This window comes from Lingula anatina, chromosome 9 (genome assembly GCF_051362555.1).
Source record: "Lingula anatina isolate TDL-2025a chromosome 9, LinAna3.0, whole genome shotgun sequence".
NCBI lineage: Eukaryota > Metazoa > Brachiopoda > Lingulata > Lingulida > Lingulidae > Lingula > Lingula anatina.
Window position 1 is genome coordinate 4,608,649 of NC_141775.1, and position 19,676 is coordinate 4,628,324.

Here is a 19,676-nt window from a genome sequence, read left to right on the forward strand (position 1 = left end):
GCCTTGTGTGACTGCAGCTATGGCAACCGTCACCAGTATCAAAATATTAATCTGAAATGAATATTAAACAGTATAAGTGTGGCATGATACCGATCATATCATAAATCACTCCCTGCTCGACTCCTTTGCTAGAATTAAATGTAATAAAACGGTACAGACTTGCATGTCTGTTCTGTGTGCGCGTGTGCATACAGTTTGTATTTGTGTTTGTTACGCATCTTTACCCCCCTCCCCTTTGATCCTGGATTGAAACCGGGTTTCAACACAGTTAACAGACCCTTAGGGTTGCTCCACGAGAGTCGAGATAATTAACTCTATGGGATGTGAGGAGATCTCAGGGTTGGTGAAAGTCAAAAGGTGTACGTGTAAAACTGCCTTGTGACGTCAGTCAAAACCTAACCGGTGTAACTTAGTCCCACACTTAACACTGGCACCGGAAGTCAGGGCCACATGGTCACCGCCGATAACGTCTTTCATCCACGCGATCTTTTCGATATAACTTACCCCTCTTCCTGTACACTACTACATGTAATGGTGGCAAAGACATTGTTATTCATGTTTCCGGGTTGCTAAGGGAACCGTGGATACCGGACTGTGTGTAGCTATATGTGGCTGGGGCTGCATTAATTATTGTGGAGGGACGTTTTAGGACTGTCGCTGTCTAACTTAGGTGATGTCTATTGTAAGTTCTGTTTGCATGGAAATGGTTCAATTTATGTCTACAGGGCGTGTAAGTGTCGCGGGGTTAATATAATGGAAATAGCCCAAATTTATTACTTCGTGAGAAAAAGTGAGGTCCGTTATTTGCAACCGTATTTTCAAAGGAGCTCCGTTCCTTGACGGATGCAGTCTTTCTATGGGACGATCAGATATACCAGTACATCGATCTCGAAGTGGACGAGGAAGATTTTATGTTGCGTACATTGACACCGAAGTACATAAACAATAGCAATCTGAGAATTCTCATGTAAGGTCAATTTGATCGATGTAGCACAACGGGGTGAAAAGGAAAAAGTCTGCAACATCACCAGTGTCACATTTAACAGCGGTGAGAACAATTTAAGCAGCGTGTGGATAGGGCCTATATCAAAATGTTCACAAGAACTCAAATGATGGATCATTTAACAAGAAACGCCATTCCTTTACTTAGTCTGTTTCTCTGCGTAGTCTACTTACAACCGTCTACTGCAGAGCTCGTAACAGTCAATACCAAATATGGGGCTCTTAGGGGAGAATTGATTTCCACGGACAACGGTAACATCACGCGATTTCTAGGCGTCCCCTATGCTCAAGCCCCTATCAAGTCCTACCGGTTCCTTCGACCAAGGGCACTTCTCAACTGGTCTCTGCCAAGAAACGCGACCAGCTTTGCTCCAAGCTGCCCCCAGAATATGGCCAAAACTTACAAACAGCTTGGCCGGTTTGGCGACGGGTATTTGAAGGCCAGAGTTGTGCACAACGTCACAAACGAAGACTGCTTGTATCTGAACATGTACATACCCGGGAGGGTGAGTGAAAAGAAAACACTGCCTGTATTGGTGTATATTCACGATGCCTCGGAGGGTTGGGACTCCGGGTTTGGAATGAACTTTGATGGGACACGGCTCGCACTGGGACAGCAACTGATCGTTGTTAATTTCAACTATCGGTAGGTTTGTGAACCACAATTAAAATGGGTTCACCAGACCTCGAGTCGTCTCAATAATTCATTTTATTATTTAAATAATATTGGCAGTTTTAAAAATCACTTTCTTTCTTTTTTTTGTGAATTGATTTTCTTTCAATTGATTTTCTTTTCTTTTCAATCTGGACTAAACATATTGATGTCTATTTTTTGCAGCAATCCAAAGTTTTCTTCATTGCTTGAAATAAAACCACATTCAATTTTACCTGCTTTAAAAGTATATGATGTTGAACGAATAAATTAAATGTGGTTTGTTATGGGTTGTAAGCTGTTTCATTTTCCATATCAGGCTAGGAATCCTGGGTTTTCTTGCAGCAGGGAACGAAACCCACTGGGGAAATTATGGGATGTGGGACCAGGTGGCAGCACTGAAGTGGGTCCATGACAACATCCACAGCTTCGGTGGAGACAACAGCAGGATCACCATCTTCGGTTATGGAACAGGTGGAATAAGCGTCGGCCTGCTTCTTTTAAGCAACGCCACCAATGGTCTGTTTAAGAGAGCAATTTCGCAGAGCGGCGTCGCTTTGCATTTACCGGAGGAAAAAATGAAGAAAATGTTCTACGAACATACTGCCTTTTTCTACAAAACGCTCAACTGCACGAGTGGAAACGCAACCCTGGTGTTGGGATGCCTCCAAAACGTCCCCTTGGAAGTGCTGATGGAAGCATCTGAGCGTTATTCGGCAAAGATAAATAAAGGAAAGCCGGGAGGATTATTTTTGCCAGTTGTTGACGGAGAACTTATAGGTGACCACCCGTTTCGTCTGCTGTCATCCGGGAAATTCCATCGTGGCGTCACATACATGGTTGGTGGCGTAAGTGGCGGTACCCTACGAGGATTCGAACAACTCTCCTTGAAGCAAATTCAAAACGGAACAAGCAAACAAGAGTTCTCAAATCTAATTCAGAGCAGTTTCTCAGAGGGGTTCGGAGAAGAAAAAGCAACTTTACAGCTTATTAGTCATGAATACAATGATGAAAGAGACGACCCAATTGTACTAAGAGAACTATTTCTGAGATTGCATTCGGATAATTTTTGGTCTTCGATATATCAAACGGCCGATTTTTACAGTAGATTTGGGGATATATACATAAGCATATTTTCCCATAAACCAAGTTATTCTTCTTATCCGGATTTTGTTGAAGCCATGCCGGGGGAAGACATCTTATTTGCGTTTGGAGACGTTACAGACGACGCGCTGGGCCTTAATTGCACGTTGGTTGAAAAATTCCTAAGTGGCAGTGAAATCCAACCGACAATAAGAATGTTTGCTAGCTCCAAGTAAGTTATTACGTTCATTTTATGTCAAATATCTTACTTTTGATTTCTTCAAAGTACATTGTGAATACTATGATGTAATTCTTAAAAAATCTTCAAGCACCCCCATTCATATTCATGAGATTTCCTTTTACTACTGGATTATAGACGTTTATTTTTATTTATCACAATCTTCGAATATTTTTGTGATTAAATGGTGTATTTGAGCGAAGAAGCACAAAACCAAACAAATAAACCTTGACTGGAGCAGTAACAAAGGTTATCAAATGAAATTGCAGTACAAGTCGTGATGACTTTTTGGGACCGTGGCGCCCGTACACGCCTCTGCACAGAAACTACGTGAAGATTACCACTGCCACCAACGGTGACTTTCTGAACACCAACTACAGGCGCCGAGCCATGCGTTTCTGGAGTTCTATCGTGCCTGAGGTTGTCGCCCTTGGCAACCGTAAAGGTGGGTCATAAATAATGGAATTTGATTGACAGCTGAAAGTCTAGGTGACAAAATAAAATTGACTCTACTGGTAGATCTATTCTACAGGCCATCGTATTTGTTTTTTTTTGACGAGAACTTTTGAATTTAATATACGGTTACAGAATCATAATATGATATCATAGTTATGGTAGAATGAAATTGGAATACCAAGACCGATAATGCTAGAGCTAAGCCTAAGTGATCGTGCCTTTCGGCAACTACCGTATAAAATACAATTATTGTGCCAGGTTAAAATGGATCTATAACTTGTACCAATAGAACATCAAGCGTAAGGCTTAGGCTGTATTCCCAGAGCTTTTAGATCGATCTATCCCCGCGGGGAGTCTCACTAGATTACTGTCAGATAATCCGGCTTAAATGTCCGTCCCGCCTACTACAAGCTGTGAGAGGGTAATTAACTTTCTCGTCTGCTCGGCTGACAGCTATTTAGCGTGAACCCCCAGGGAGTTAGGTCGATCTAAAGTAGATCGATCTAATCTCTGGAAATGGGGTCTTAGTCTTTAAGAGCAAGGGCAGGAATCTGCTGCAAAATGATATATTTATATTAAATGAAGATGCTCAATTGTCAGTAGCTGGAGAATTAAACTTACATGTATTTACAGCCAATTATTTTGCTTTCACTAGCGAGTCCATAAAATGAGAAAGAAAAGAGTGGGGTGAAACTCTGAATCTACTTATTTTAAAGACACCAGGTGACATCTCATTAAATCACTTGTTTCAGAACGCGTCGAAGTATATTTGGATCCACCTGGGGAAATTCTGCGAGTAGGTAGGTAAAATGCAAGGCTTTCCTTTCTTTTTTGTTCTTACTTACCCAGTAATTCATAATTTGACTTTAAATACTGTAACAACATTGGTCTATTGTACCATTCTTTATTCTAGACACCTGTTTAGGATTTGGTTTAAATGCAAGCTTTGTAAATCATTTCGATGGTCAAATGAGTTAGATAAATCTACATTTGAATACCCTTCGTCGCCATTATTCATTATTCCTGTCAGATCGCAGAGAGAGAGAGAGAGAGAGAGAGAGAGAGAGCGACCACCCGTTATGGTTGCTAATTATCTTTTTGTATCTTAATTAATTTCAGGAGAATTAAACCTGACGGCAAAAGAAGTAAGTGCAGTATATCATGTTCCTGGTTTATGCGTATATCTTTTTACCGACTGCAGTGAATGGTGTAGAAATTGTACATAGAAGTTAACCAAGTGACATTCAGTTTGATTTATCGCACGTTTAACTCGGCAACACGCATAAAATTCCAATGATAATTAGTAGGTCAGTGTCTGCTCATCGCTTATCTACTCCTCTGACAAAAATTATAATTGGAGGGATAATGGAAGATTTTAATGTGTCTAATTTAAACAAGTTTTACTGTATTTTACAAAAATAAAAAGAGTTCTATTACTTTCGCGCCTCACATTTGGAAAGTTTACAAAGAACATCTTAATAATAGTCTGGACTGTCTGGACGGCAAAAATCGGCTGTACGTATACAACAAAATAGCTCTAGAAGATGCTTTTTCATTATCTCCCCCCCCCCCCCCGTGATGGGTGCCTCTTCATATGATATACCTTGAGTAGATTACAGATTTTTAGTTCACATTTTGTCTTTGATTAATGATTGGGATTGAAATTTTCCGACAAATTATACCGCCCCCCCCCCCGTCCCGCTTAAAAAAAGACAAAACTCGCCAAGAAACGGGAAGCTTAATTTTTCTAACCACGTTCCACGCAAGACTTAACACTATTTTGCAAACATTACTCATGAGCAAATCCAGAGAAGCAAAAAAGAATAAGAATAATCATAATAATATTTAAATTATAATAATAATAAATAAATAAATAAATAAATAAATAAATAAAAAGAATAATGAAGGAGGTTTCAGGAGTAAATCTCGTTCAGGAGAAGACACAGACGTAATTTTCCAATATTCACATTTCAGGCCCACATTGCTCTCTACGTCCTGGGTGTGAGTGCTGGAATCCTGCTCGTCCTGTGTGTGATATTGCTGTGGATAGTGTGCCTCCTCTCCTTCTCCTGCTGCCAGTGCTGCGCATGCTGCTGGTACAAGGACCTTCCGCGAGGAAAAGGAAACCGAAGCGTGAACCACGAGATCCAGACGTTCGACGCGACCAACGGAGTGAGAAACAAATATGATAGTGAATCATCGACCACTTTTTGATTGTAAATTAGAAATATACTTTACTTAGAGACTAAGTAAGATCAGTCTGATTGTTTATATAGAGTGAATTATTTAGAGCTTATATACACGGCTTTAAGTTACAAGTTTGTGTTATCTCAATAGTTAAGTTATTCAAGAGATAGAAAATGAATCATTAAATATTTTTATACAATTTGTATGAATGTTTAAAGTATAAGAAGAAAATGGTATTATGACAACAATATTCAAGTCATATTATAGCCCACAGTCAATTTAGGAATTATTTAGGAATTATTCATAGTATTTCAACTACCGATACATATCAGTAAATTCGCTTTAATCAATACACTATTTTGATTTGAATGGGTACTTTGCTTTGCTGAGTTAACTTCGATCCTAATCCAATAAATATTTTATCGTTTATTTTTCAACTCCAGTGCTCACTCCATCATCGCTACTTGTGTGCTATCAGGGCGCTAGAGAGAATTAGACCCCATTTCCAGAGATTAGATCGATCCAACTAGATCGACCTAACTCCCTGGGGGTTCACGCTAAATAGCTGTCAGCCGAGCGGGCACGAAATTTAATTACCCCCTTATAGCTTGTAGTAGGCGGGACGGACATTTAAGCCGGATTATCTGACAGTAATCTAGTGAGACTCTAGTGAGACTCGGGGATAGATCGATCTAAAATCTATGGGAATGCGCCCTTATTTTCAGCTATTTCTATGACTGTACACTAGTTTGCATATTTCTGCTCTGTCGTTTGCACAACAGCTAGCTACCTGTTTGTCAACAGCTAGATAGGGGACAACATAGTTCGAATAAGGCCCATATCATGCTGCATTCCACATTTTGTATTTGCCTTCATATTTTTACAACGCGTTGTTTGTTCTAATGTGTTTGGGTAGAGCGTTAAGTGTGTCTATAATTCTAGTCTATATTATTCGGAATATTAGGCCTTGCAATCGTTTTTCTATGGTTGAAACATGAGATATGTACAGCACGGTACGTCTGCATGAATAATATTTATGACAAAGTCAATGATCTAACCTAGAAAAATGATACCCCCTCACAAAGCTGGTTATGAATCAGCAACGAATGTGGGAGAGGCCCATAATGACAATAAAAATATCTTTTTAAAATTCTGTTTCTGTCGATTTTATTCCTGATCTATTACACTGGACACAAAGTTTTACGAGGAAGCATACTGCTTATTGGACAATACGTATGATCGATCACAAAATAAGCAATGGTTATGTTACGACACGTATTATGATCAATGACACGTACCACACGTGCAGCTCTCTATGCTGCGGAGGACAGAAAATGTACGCTATTTACTATCACGACCAGCTACTTCCGTGTGGTGTATCAGTTTAGTACGTGTCCAGATATACATGTCACTGTCACTGCGGGTCTGGATGTAAACAGGTACGCATGACTTTTTAATGAGATCGTGCTATATGTTTAGTTGGCGTAGACAGTATGAGAAAATTGCACATATTGTTTTCTACGTAGAGAGGTTAGGACAGTAGCCTACAGGGCCTACTTAGCTGTCGTCTCATTCAATCCATGTAGGCCTACATGTAGGCCTACTGTACCTTCCCTATTTGTTTTACTTTGCATGTTCATGTACATACATTTGTAGATCTACCCTCACATTATTTTCTGATGCCTTTTCTACTTCTCAGCCTCTGGAGGTGGGTAACATGCTAAAGAGGTCCCATAGCATTTAATAGTAGGCCTACCTACATGTATACTATGGTACCGTGTACCAGGAGTTGCGGAGGAGCGTAGTGCACGTGCATGGGCGTACTAGTAAAGTGTACGCATGCGCATGTGTGGTTACATTTTGCATGAGGGGTGGGGTGGAGGGATGAATTGAGGAATAACCTCCCTTCCACTCGGTAACAAACTATTTAAACACAGGTAGTTTAGTGTCGACATGAAACTGTCATCACTTATTACCTGTGTGTCCTTGGACTATATTTTGTCATACTATGACCTTATTTATTAATTAAAATGTGGCTTTGGGGGAGTGTGTGCAGCCTTTCTGTACTGGGTTAAGCTGTCTAGACCACCCTCTCCTACCCAGCGAACAAAGAAAGGAAAACATCGACAATGGTGGTCACAAAGATACTATAATTTCTTTATCTAATATTTTCCCCCTTAACTAAAAAAAAAAAAAAAAAAAAAAAAAAAAAAAAAAAAAAAAAAAAAAAAACGAACTTAGTATTCGAATATACGGGTGGATGTTTGATCCCGGTTTATAATTTATGACTTAGCCTGGCACACTGAATAATAGAGTGGTTTTGCCATATGCTTTGTGTCTCAGCAGTAGCAGCCATAAAGCACGTGTGCCATGATGTATTCACGTAGTTTTGTTTAAGGTGGAACAGAGTCGACCTTCCTTGTAGATAACTTGTCACTAATATACAGAACGACCTTGAGTCTGTGGCCAGCAATTTCAATATATATATATATATATATATATATATATATATATATATATAGGCCTATATATATATATTTATAGTCCTTTTTTTGAAAAAGTGAACATTTTTACAATGGCATAGAATCTAGATCAAATTTTGATTCAGATGTGGAGTCAAGACGGAGGTTCGTTCGACCCTCTCTCTTCCCCCCCCCCCCCAATCCCCCAGAAACCCCCCATACCGTAGGGCTTGGCGTTTTATTTGATTTTTTAAGGTTGACATAGCCAAGTATCTTATCAACAGTACGTGTAGGGGGTCTGCTTGCGTTCGAATTTATTTATCCTATTGCTAAGATACAGGGGGCATCCTGAAAACAAAGGGCACTTACTGACGGTGAAAAGGTATCGAATTGAAAAATGTTTATGGAATAAGGAAAATGTAGTGTTTGATGGACGGATGGTTGATTATAATTGAATACTCGATTGTGTGAAGGATATATATATATATATATATATATATATATATATATATATATATATATATATATATGAAATGAATATATTGATTTCTATATATGCAAAAATAATAGGCAAATTTTGGATAAACATAATACTGGTAGAAATAAATGATTAGTTCTTCATTTGTGATAAACTGGTGGTCTGCAGACGAGGAGAGAGAAAAGAACTAAAAAACTATAATTTTATGCTTACCAAATGTTTATTAGCAATTATTCGATACTTCAAATTTGACAAAGTATTTAAGGATAACTTGTATATCACATACATAATTCTTTCAAGTGTCGTTAATTACGAAGTTGCAGCAATTAACCATTCATAAAGGTTGAATCAAGGTTGATTTTCATTTACCACACTAAAGACAAACCATAAAAATGAAACGGAATTTAATCGCGTTTTCGATACTTTGCCTTTAACGGCCAAGTTTAAATACTTTGATACAAGAAATGTGTCCTCTTTGCATTTACTTTAAAAATCATTGGAAATTCTGGAACATGCTACCTTCATATTTCTCTTAATCCTTGTAATGTGTGCGAAGATGATTTTCATGCTTTTGGGTGCTCCTTATTTAATCCAAAAAATAAAAAAAAAATAAATAAATAATCTCTTAAACGGACTCCTGTTTTTGTATTCTAATACAATATGTATGTCTTAACCTGTGCATCACATTGATTATAGGGTCAAGTAATACTACCCCGTTTATCTTTACCGTCATATACCGGCACAATCGTTTAACCTAACTCGACTTCAGATCCTTTAAAAATTAAAATGTTTGGTTACTTGTATTCTCCAGAATTTAAGGTGGAGAATATGGCCAAAAATGTGGGCCAACGTTGTCAAGTACATGTAAGCTTTCATAACATTATGTTATATTATCTCCACATCTTGAGTTTTTTTTTGCTTAAGGATAAGTGGTTCTGATTAATTTAATCAATTTTGTTAATTTCCAATTAATTTAAATTAATTGAAAATGTAAAACATTGCCGTTTACGGTTACATTAATAATGGCACGATAAACGTTTATTCGTTGCACGCGAAAACACTACATTAGTAAGGCATAACAGTCATGTTAACATCAAAACCGAAGAGTCTACCATCTACCTTGAAAATTTCACTTAATGTTCTGCGGTCTTCTCCAGACAGTTTTCTCAACGCCTGCGCCATCATTTGTTGCGTGTTCCCATAGCCGTGTCTGTTACCCTTTCGGTAGCTCTCAATAAACTCTTCGCTGGGGAATGTGACGTTTGTTCCCAGCAATTTCAGCACGTTTGACGCATCCTCCGTCAGGGTGTCGTAATGTCCTATGATATCATACCTCACGTTGCACGGATCACACAGCTGGTACATCTCCCCCCAGTGGATGTGCCCCGGAACTGTTTTCAGAGAACGCGATCTTGGATCGTAGGAGCTTATAACACGCTTCACGAAGTTCTCAAAAGTTGCTTCGTCATCATGGAGGAGTCTTTCAAACGGATGTCGCACAAACATTACTTTGAGAAAACCATCATGGCGGCCGTCGAGTTTGCCCTCAATTCTTGGGATGTCTTCTTCCCACGAATCAGAACTTTGGATGATGTCCATTAAACTCTGAGCGGAAAGGTGTTTACCGGATAACTGCAGGAGAACCACCCTCCAGTTCATAATGGCCACTTTTGGTACCCCGCAAAAGAGGAATTTATGTTTCTGGTCGACATACGTTAGGTACCCAATTGGGCCCCCAAATTTAGACAAAGGAGGGGCAGGGGAAGAGACCAGTTCGTCGGAGACACCGTCTTGGTTAGTAAAACGCGAGGTCCATTCATCTTTCATGGCCTGGCATTGTTGTAGAAGACGTGAACGTCTTGCTTTCATTTCGTTGACCCAAGATGGCGGAATTGACTCCAAGTTGAAGTCGCTATTTAAGAAGGGATCCTTGGTCTGTCGGTCTATTGGACGGTTACCACTGTGGACAAATGATTTACAGAACGGTGCCATTATGCTCGCAACAACCTTCCATATAATCCCTAATTTAAGGGGCATGATTTTTCAAGTGTTTAAGGGTCGAAAATTTAAACGGAAGTATCATCATTGGCTCGTGTACTGACGTGTTGTAGGCCTATGCCAAAGGCGTATTAATATGATCGTTAAAATTCACTAAAACTGATCAGTTCCAAATATTCCAATGCTCTTCATTTCTGTAATTTATCTATAATTGCATTTATACAAATGCCTAATATTATATCGGGTTCATTAGAGGAATTATGGCCTCCATAATTTAGGGAAATTATAATATATAAACTATAAATGTGAGAGGAACATCACTTAACCTTCTTCCGGGATTGGTGTTTCCAGACAGTGGATCGACAAGAAGGTCTTTCTGGTAAAACAGCCCTAGCACGAAGGTCACGATGAACACAACTGAAATGTAGCTAAGTTTTGCTATTTTGGCAACCGGGCATTTTGGCGCGATCTTGTGTCTGAATGAAAAATTATTAAGTTTAGAATTTATGTGGTAACATATTTTCGTCTCAAAATTTCAAATAACATTACATAATGCATGCAGAGGGCTATTTTAGGTGCCAATCTTTCAAATCATACCGATGCAGCTGCATTGCTGAGATATAACGCTGGATGTGCAGAGGTCCTTGAAGGTTAAAAGGTTAAAGCTTAAAAGGTTAGGAAATCGCCCCAGAAAGCAAGCAAAGCCTTTTAAACTACATTCCATTCTTATAATACAGTACGTACAATCAAGAATGTATGCATAAGGCGTTCTACTCACCGTGCGTTCTTTAGGTGAGAACGAACTTGCTGCATGTTGAGCTTCCACATCTGCCGTTGCAAACTTTCGTGTGTGTGTTTTATGGTTATGCCCTTGTCAAAGCTCCGTCTACAGCAGATGTATGACCTGTTTACTTCATTAACTCATAAATACTTAATTATGACCGCGTATAGTAGGGTTTATACAAAACTCATATTGGTTTTTATTTAAGAAGTGGATGCTTTATTGTAACCATCGAAGCCGATCTGGCTTTTTTATAATTAATGCAGAGATTGCGGAAAGAGCGTTGCAATAATGATTATAATGGGCCTATCTGTTTATGTTTAAACGTAAATTTTTTTTGTTATTTCTATTTTACCGTGGTCTATGAAGGATTTATGCGGGTTCATCAATTCTGTATTCATTGAGTTCAGAATGGGAGAATAATATCTCTGAAGCATAGTACCATAAGGTATGAAGAACAAGTAACGTTTGTTTACATAGTGAAAAACCATTCAAAAAGCGTTTCAATTTTTGCATTGAATAGCCAAGCATGTTCGCTATATTTTAGGGAATTTTGAATATTGTCAAAGTTACATTTATACAATTTCCTTGTAAATAACATTTCCAAATATCAGGTATGGTGCTTATTTTCAGTTGCCATAGCTACTCGGGTTAATTTATTTTGGTATGTACCGTTACGCAGTCGTGAAAAATATCAGTTGCCTTCTTATCCATATTTAATATTTATGAGGTGGTAACGGAGGACAGAAGGCAGTACCAGTATAATTTGAAGCGGTTAATAAGGAATACGTGCTTTCCGCATGGGCTGATGGCGTAATGTGCACGGAAGAATTGACATTGTTGGAGGAAGAATGAATCGCTTTTCTCTTCTGCTTAAATGAAGAAGAATGTAAAAAAATTTTTTTGTAGAACTATGGCTTATTTCTTTTTTTTTAATATACTGCTCTGCTGCTGTGAATGGAGATTGACAGCGCAGTTATTACCATAGTTGATTTATTGAGATTTTTACAGGGGTAGTTTTAGATTTTTTATTAAGCTCTTTTGACCAAGAAAGCTTAGTCACAATTCGACTGTTTGGTTCTCGGGGGAATTTATCGAGATGGCTATTTTGTGTCTTGTTGCGTTTTAAGAATATTCCAAATGACCTATTTATCAGGTGCCAGGTTGGCGTTCACGCACCACCGCTGGAGTACAGGTCATCTTGCCGTGACACTGGTATCCCCTGGCTGTGACAACATAGGTTGACAGGGTACCCTTGGCAGTTGACCCACTCGAGCTCCATTCCTGAAGGAAGATTTCTGAAAACGAGGCTAGGCCCTGGAGACAGCTAGCAGGAAACCATGAAACAAGTAACAGCTGTCGTCATTGGAGCAGGAAACAGGGGACACAATTATGCAGAATTTGCTGATGAATTTCCGGAAAAACTGAAGGTTTGTTGTCTTACGCGCACGTGGCCCTAAATGGGCATTTAACGATCATATTTGTTTCCGTCATTCTATCCAGTTTTTAAAAGAGATACCTCTCTATAGTGAAATCGACTGTTCCCCTGGTATGCATTCAGGTCCTACTATTTTAAGACAAAGGTGTCTAACTGATTTTAACTGGTTTCAGAACAAGTGAAAAGAGCTTTCACGAATTAAGATCTCCATGATTTTACACTTGTAAAGATATGATAGTTTCAACTATGGCTTCTCTATGCTTTTGTGGAATAAACCGTCATTTCAAAGTTTAAATAAATGGTGAACACACGAGTAGATTTAGGCTAATGTCTGTAGCTTGACAAAACTGAATTCAAAACACGTCTTTGGGGATCTTAATTGTACAGTTTTACTCCTAGATATTAATTTTGTATTATTTTAAATAGAACGACGGCCTCAAACCGTTTAGCCGACATATGTGTCTGATTAGATGAAGCGCGCGGGATGCGGATATATTGTAAATATAAATTTTGTTATTTTACTTCGCATGCTGAAAGGTTGTCGGAGTGGCAGAACCGAGGAGGTTTTATAGGACGAAAATGCAACAGACATATGGAATACCAGACACGGCTGTCTTCTCAGGTAACATTAATCTGTATTCGAGCAACCAACGTAACTTACTTAGTACTCTTACACACAATGTAACCACATAAAAAATGTACACACATAAAAAAATATAAATAACCTATATATTATTATAGGGGAAGGCGAGACTTGTCCACCCCTGAGGCGAGTCCACACACCCCCTTCCTTAATCTCAAAAGCGAAACGATGCATCTCGCCCTACGCCTTTTTGAGAGGTCACGTGCATATGATATGCGCAAGTTTAATAAAATAAAAAATGACTGCTATTCAGTTTTATCGAGTAAAATGTATAGTATTTCTTTTCGATTGTATATGTGTGCGGACTTACCCCTGGGTGGAGCAAGTTAGCACACTTTGTCTAGACATTTTAAAATGGAAATTTCTGTAAAAATAACAACAGCGCAAGTCTCAAACTTGTACCAAAAATAGAGCATGGACTTCCTTCTAAAAATCTGGAAAACTGAAGATAATAGTTTACCTTCTACCTATTTTTTATTAAAAGACGGTGCACTAACCCTGCCTTCCCCTATATACCATTATCTTGTCACAAGCGATGGACATAGGCTTGACATCGGATCTAGTGTGTTAACCAAATCTCTCTCTCTCTCTCTCTCTCTCTCTCTCTCTCTCTCTCTCTCTCTGAATTAAGTATAATTTCACGTCATTTCAGACTGGAAGGAGTTGCTCAAAATTCCCAAAATGGCTGATTTAGCGATTATTGCAACTCCTGATCAATTGCATAAGGTGGGCAAATGATATATTGAATGCAAAAAGTGAACATTTTCTACAGACGTCCATAAATCATAATATGGTATATTTTATAGTGTGATATGTGCAAGCTTACGTTAATTAAAAAAGATATAGTAAATACCCTACAGGTACGTTACTTGTTATGCGTAATTATACTTGTTGTTGTTTGTTGGTTCAGACGTTTAGCCAGAATACATTTTCAGAAATGTAAAATCAATTGATTTAAAATGTTCTCACAGGAACCTGCCGTTGCACTAGCTAAGAATGGATATCACATTCTGGTAGAGAAACCCATGGCGGTAAGTGATACATTGCAACTTGGGCTGGTATTTGCTTTGTTCGTCCAAGATTGCAACAATACAGAACGCGTTTTGTTGTTATTAATTTCAGTATCATTTTATGGCGCTCTCAGTTAGCCCATGAAAATACCAATAAAGTTTATAGAATCTTTTCGCTTAAAACATGAATTCATGTACAATTGCAAACAACCGTACACCAAAAAACAATTTTATGAAGACTGTCATTTTTTGTTAAGCACGACTATAAATCTAGAAAGGGGCCCCTATGTATAAAAATCTTCACTCAGTTTTCACAATCAGCGGATTTGTGGTAATTCTGAGAGAAATGTAGGCGTACTCAGATACAGTATCGCCTTTATACATTACTGAAATAGCACCCCTTTTATTTATCAAAATTATTCAAAAATTCAGACAACGGAGCAAGACTGTATAGAGATCGTGGAGACATGTAAACAGGCCGGGGTCATGCTAGCCGTGTGTCACGTGTTAAGATACACGTTGACTGCCAGGAAAATCAAAGAAATCATCGACAGCGGAGTGATTGGAGATGTCACACACCTGCAGCTCCTGGAACCAGTGAGTTAGTTCCTAGAATGTCGTACAGTTTTAGTTTAAATTAAATTTCATTCTACATACATGTTGCACCTGTATGGTCCACATCGTTCAATTTGAAATAATATAAAAACTTAGCTTGAATTCAGATCATATACGGTTCATACATTAATCAAATCTGGAAAATGCCACTTGTTTCTTTGCTGTACATGTATAGGCCTATAACATACATTTTGTGTACCCCGGCACATGGTATATTTCATAATCCAATATTAAAGAGTTACTTTTTACACAGGTTTTTGTGCAACCTCTAAAATGCATTGTATTGTATGTTATTAAGTTATTAAAATGCCCTGTTAAATGTGCATTACACCGTGTAATGTAGGTAGGGTTTTGGCACTTTGCCCACTCCTTCGTGCGAGGTAACTGGAGGAACGAAAGCACGAGCACGTTCTCCCTATTGGCTAAATCCTGTCACGACCTTGACCTAATTATGTCTTGGATGCTGCCAGCAAAATGTGTTAGGGTTTCCTCATTTGGGAGTTGTATGCATTTTAATAGAAAAAATAAGGTGAGGAGAACCCAACTCTGCACATATTGAGATTTTTTTATATTCCTACTTATTATTTTTTTTTTCGTTTTTGCTGGTCCATTCACTTCCTGTCATTTCTCTGCAATTTTTTGGATATCACACAGTCTCAAAATTAAAAATTTGGATGAGATATTCCGAAAGTGGAATTTGCATATTTTGTGTTATGTTCATGCTGATTAGATGCGTTTTTAAAGGTTCTTTGTTGGAGGCAAAAAACTCTCACGACTAACCTTTGCTGGCTGCATCCAGAACTCGGTTGAACCCCATGGCATAACTCTACTTTTTTTGTTTACATCTATGGATTCTTCTAAGCCCAATTAAAACAATATTTTCAGGTAGGGTTTTGGCACTTTGCCCATTCGTATGTCCGTGGAAACTGGAGAAATGAACGCCAGAGCTCTTTCTCCTTATTGGCTAAATCCTGCCATGATCTTGACCTACTGAATTTTTGGATGCATCCGGCAAAGGTCGCCAGGATCTCATCTATGGGGAGTCTGATCCATTTTACCAAAGAAAATAAGGTGAATGGAACCAAGCATAAACGAATTATAATACTTAGTAACTTGGGCTTGTTTGACAGATGCTTTTCTGGTGAAAATATTTCATTCATACAAATACAGAACGCAATTACCGTAGATGGTAAGAAAACAAAATTAACCTATATGTGAACGCATTTTGTACCTATTTGTAATTAGTTCGTAACAGAAATGAGTATTGATATATATATTTTTCCAAACTTCAAGTTCAGTTAAGCTGTTTACAGGGCCTACTCGTATGGTCTACAATTAAACAAAGTGGTATATATTTCAAACTGAAAGTCTGTTAAAAGAGCAGTTTCTTCTATTTAAGTTAAGTGAATAGATCATTAGTAAAATTTCTAATATTACAACCATGTCAAATAAACCATTTATGATAATAAAATAGCATTGCACATGTATATTAATCTTATTGTCTCAACTATGCACTCAGCCTCAGGGAGCATCGTCAAGATGCATGGACTGCTCAGTAGAGAACTCGTGTCCGTATTCGGCCAAGAAACTCTACCTAGACGAAATGGTTAAACAGGTTAGTAAAAAGTCACGTTGATAATCTTCTTGGTTGAATTATTAATACATGTTGGCCATTTTCATAAAGATTATTAGATTATGAGAGGTAGCGATTATAAGCTGAGATTTAAAAAAACTGAATGAGTCACTGTGGGTATGAGCGTGCGTGTGTGCGCGCGCGTGTGTGAGAATTGCATGCGTGCGTGTTAAAGATGTACTGGTAATAACAAATAACATTATTTCCAGGGCAACACTCGCTGGCCAGTGTCTGTCATCACTGAAGTCCCTGACATAGAAAGTGTCACCGAGGCTTTGAAGACTGGACCGTATGGGAGGTGTGTCTACGACTGTGACAACGATGTTATGTCCAACCAGGTAAGATGCACTTAAAATACAACTTGAACTAAGGCCCTTTTGCCTTCGGCAGTTGGTCAGATATAATAAGCCATGTGAACATGCACGCACTGGAAGGCCTATTCTATCATTTACTTATGATGAGCACGTGTGTAAGATGCATGTTTTTTTTAATGTTCTTATAACCTGTCATTAACTTCGGTTAGTTATATGGCTGTACGCGATACTTTAACTCTTATTGTTTAAGTGTTCGAATTTACTAGTACCTGACTATCGTTTGGGTTCATAAATTGCACTGTGTATTTTCAGGTTGTAAACTTCCAGTTTGATGGGGGGCAGACCGCTTCGTTTACTATGGTCGCATTCACGGAGAAGATTTGTGCCAGGCAGGTGCAAGTGTATGGAAGCAAGGTGAGGCACAGCTAACACAATCTGATGCCTATGTGTGGCTTACGGTGTGCCATTGCATGCACTCTACACTGTACACAAGACTATTGTCACTCCTACCACAATTATAATGAATTCTTATATGTAAATATCAAGATAATAAATTGTAGAGAATGTTTCATGAACGGTACACCCTTTGATTTATTGAATTCATTAAATGCAGTTTCATAAATTTTGGCAAAATCCTCGAGGATTGCCTTTAGATAACAGACTTATTTAGTAAGGTTGAATCAAGGTTAAGGTTGACGCGTAGAGCTAAAGGATAGTATGATACCAATGTATAAATACACTTGAGACTATATAGTAAAGCGGCCAACTTGTATAACGTCAGGGAGAGCTTCGTTGTGACTTTGACAGCCAAGTCGTCCACCACTACGACTTTCTCAGCCAAAGCACCACCAGTCACAGCTGCGTTAACCCCAGCAATGTCCGGCTGAGAGGCCACGGCGGCGCTGACCACATGATGATGGTATCCTTGGTGGACGCCATTGCGGTAGGTTACGGACGTAGAAAATGGTGGTTATATGTAGGAATGGTTTTTAACCATTGTCTCATAATTTAAAAAAAAATGTTATGTTAATAGGTGGGACGAGACTCTTTTCGATAAATTTATGTATGGAAGAGCTGGAGGGAAGTTTGTGTTATAAGATCAAATCTTTAATTTTAAGATAAATATTGTAGGCCCTAATGGTAGATTTTGATAGTTGGTAGGAGTGGTTAAATCGTGATGTTAAGAGATGGGCCGAGTCCCTTTAAAATACATATTTTGGAGTGGTGGAGGTGGAGGGAAGTTTGTGGTATTACGTGTAAATCTATTTTTAACTTGAAGATTAACATTAAAATGTTAGATTTTGAGAGATAGCAGCCAGTTGCGTATTCTGGTTTTGCAAATAGCTCGTTTATAGCTTATGGTCGTTTGTTTCAGACCAATGATCCGTCAAAGATTCTCACCGGGTCAGAGGAAACCTTGCTCAGTCATAAACTGGTGTTTGCGGCAGAAAAGGCGAGAAAGGAAAATCGAGTTGTAGAATTCAGCGTTTGATTCTGGCATATACAAATAATAATAATGCAAATCGGCCATATGATATGACAAATCATATCCAAGCGATTGTACGGTAATGTGACGAACGGCAGACGAGTATTAGGGCTTAAAAATTGATTTAGAATAAAAAATGTGCCAATGTACTTTCACACTTACCAAGTCAGATTTAAATCAGTTCTAGTCAACATACATTTTTCCTGTATAATACACAGACAGCGGCAATTTTGTTCCGTGAGATTTGACAATCATTAGGAAGTATCAATACCCTAGATTATAACTGCTGATTGTAACGAATAAAGGTATAGTCTCTTGAAATAATTACTAAGTACTATTTTGACGTTTATCCCACCAGATGACGACAAACAAGATTCAATCAAAATCGTTTTAAATGAAATGTTAATACAGTATGTGAAGCTTTCAGAATATGGCTATCTTTGGAATTTACTCTGAACTATTTTTCAATATACAAATAATTTACCTCTCATAATTGAATGTCTCAGAGGCGATCTGACGTACTCATTGCGCTTACAAAAATAAAATAAAATGATTTAAGTTGCTTTTATTCTTGCTTTTTGAAACATCCTTGGAACGTCCCCATATCTCGATGAAATTATGGTATCGTGGGCGGATCATTTATTTATTTTTATGTACAGACAAAGATTTTTTCATTTATCTATTTATTTTGGATAGGAAATAATATTTTTTACAATTGCCATTTTTATTCAAATATACCATGTTTACAACATTGAAATTGCATTGAATGCATAACTACAGTGACATGCAGGATCATGTATTTAGTCTCATAATGTTTGGCCTGCATGAACTTTGGTATTCCAAATGGAAATATCAGGACCCATTACTTATACACAGTAGGCCTCCTTTTATTTTAAACATTTTTGTACTGTCACGCATTCAAATGCACTCACTAACACAACGAACGCAGTAATTAAGCGTTTAAATTACCAAAATACTAATTGAAATATTACACGTTCGGCACGTGTGATACCGGTAGGCCTAGTTTAAAAATGATGAGTTACCACGTTTAGTTATTTATCATTATCAGGGGCGGATCCAGGATCGTTTGAAAGGGGGAGGGGAATTAGGAATGACAGGCCGCGGATGCGAAGCCAACCCTCGCCTCCTTCCCCTCCCCATTGGGGTGGGGTTATTTATGGTATTTTAGAAGTCGAACGG

At 38.3% G+C, this 19,676-nt stretch overlaps 2 protein-coding genes across 5 annotated transcripts; one reads left to right on the forward strand and one right to left on the reverse strand.

The window, feature by feature from the left end:
- Positions 1-365: 365 nt before the first annotated feature.
- On the forward strand, positions 366-18,800 carry LOC106162818 (uncharacterized). Of its 4 annotated transcripts, none has more exons than XM_086995889.1 (12): positions 6,929-7,057; positions 12,494-12,767; positions 13,313-13,397; positions 14,071-14,144; positions 14,390-14,449; positions 14,861-15,025; positions 15,387-15,572; positions 16,563-16,658; positions 16,886-17,014; positions 17,303-17,404; positions 17,772-17,933; positions 18,366-18,800. In XM_086995889.1, the coding sequence occupies exons 2-12, from the start codon at positions 12,678-12,680 to the stop codon at positions 18,480-18,482; spliced, it is 1,266 nt and encodes a 421-aa protein (XP_086852015.1). In that variant the 5' UTR covers positions 6,929-7,057; positions 12,494-12,677; the 3' UTR covers positions 18,483-18,800. The 4 variants fall into 4 exon arrangements, 3 of the variants coding, with proteins under 3 accessions (XP_086852015.1, XP_086852014.1, XP_086852016.1); XM_086995888.1 differs by lacking the exon at positions 15,387-15,572 and adding an exon at positions 15,929-16,114; XM_086995890.1 differs by lacking the exon at positions 15,387-15,572.
- Positions 9,624-10,550, reverse strand: LOC106162817 (carbohydrate sulfotransferase 11-like). The gene has a single exon (XM_013540240.2). It carries the CDS (start codon positions 10,548-10,550, stop codon positions 9,624-9,626), a length of 927 nt encoding a protein of 308 aa, XP_013395694.2.
- Positions 18,801-19,676: the final 876 nt, after the last annotated feature.

Bases quoted from the DNA above. Each gene is read 5' to 3' on its own strand.
- LOC106162817 (XM_013540240.2), bottom strand. From the start codon at position 10,550: ATGGCACCGTTCTGTAAATCATTTGTCCACAGTGGTAACCGTCCAATA.
- LOC106162818 (XM_086995889.1), top strand. From the start codon at position 12,678: ATGAAACAAGTAACAGCTGTCGTCATTGGAGCAGGAAACAGGGGACAC. The intron at 14,145-14,389 runs GTGGGCAAATGA...ATGTTCTCACAG, and splicing joins CTCCTGATCAATTGCATAAG to GAACCTGCCGTTGCACTAGC. The intron at 17,934-18,365 runs GTAGGTTACGGA...CGTTTGTTTCAG, and splicing joins CCTTGGTGGACGCCATTGCG to ACCAATGATCCGTCAAAGAT.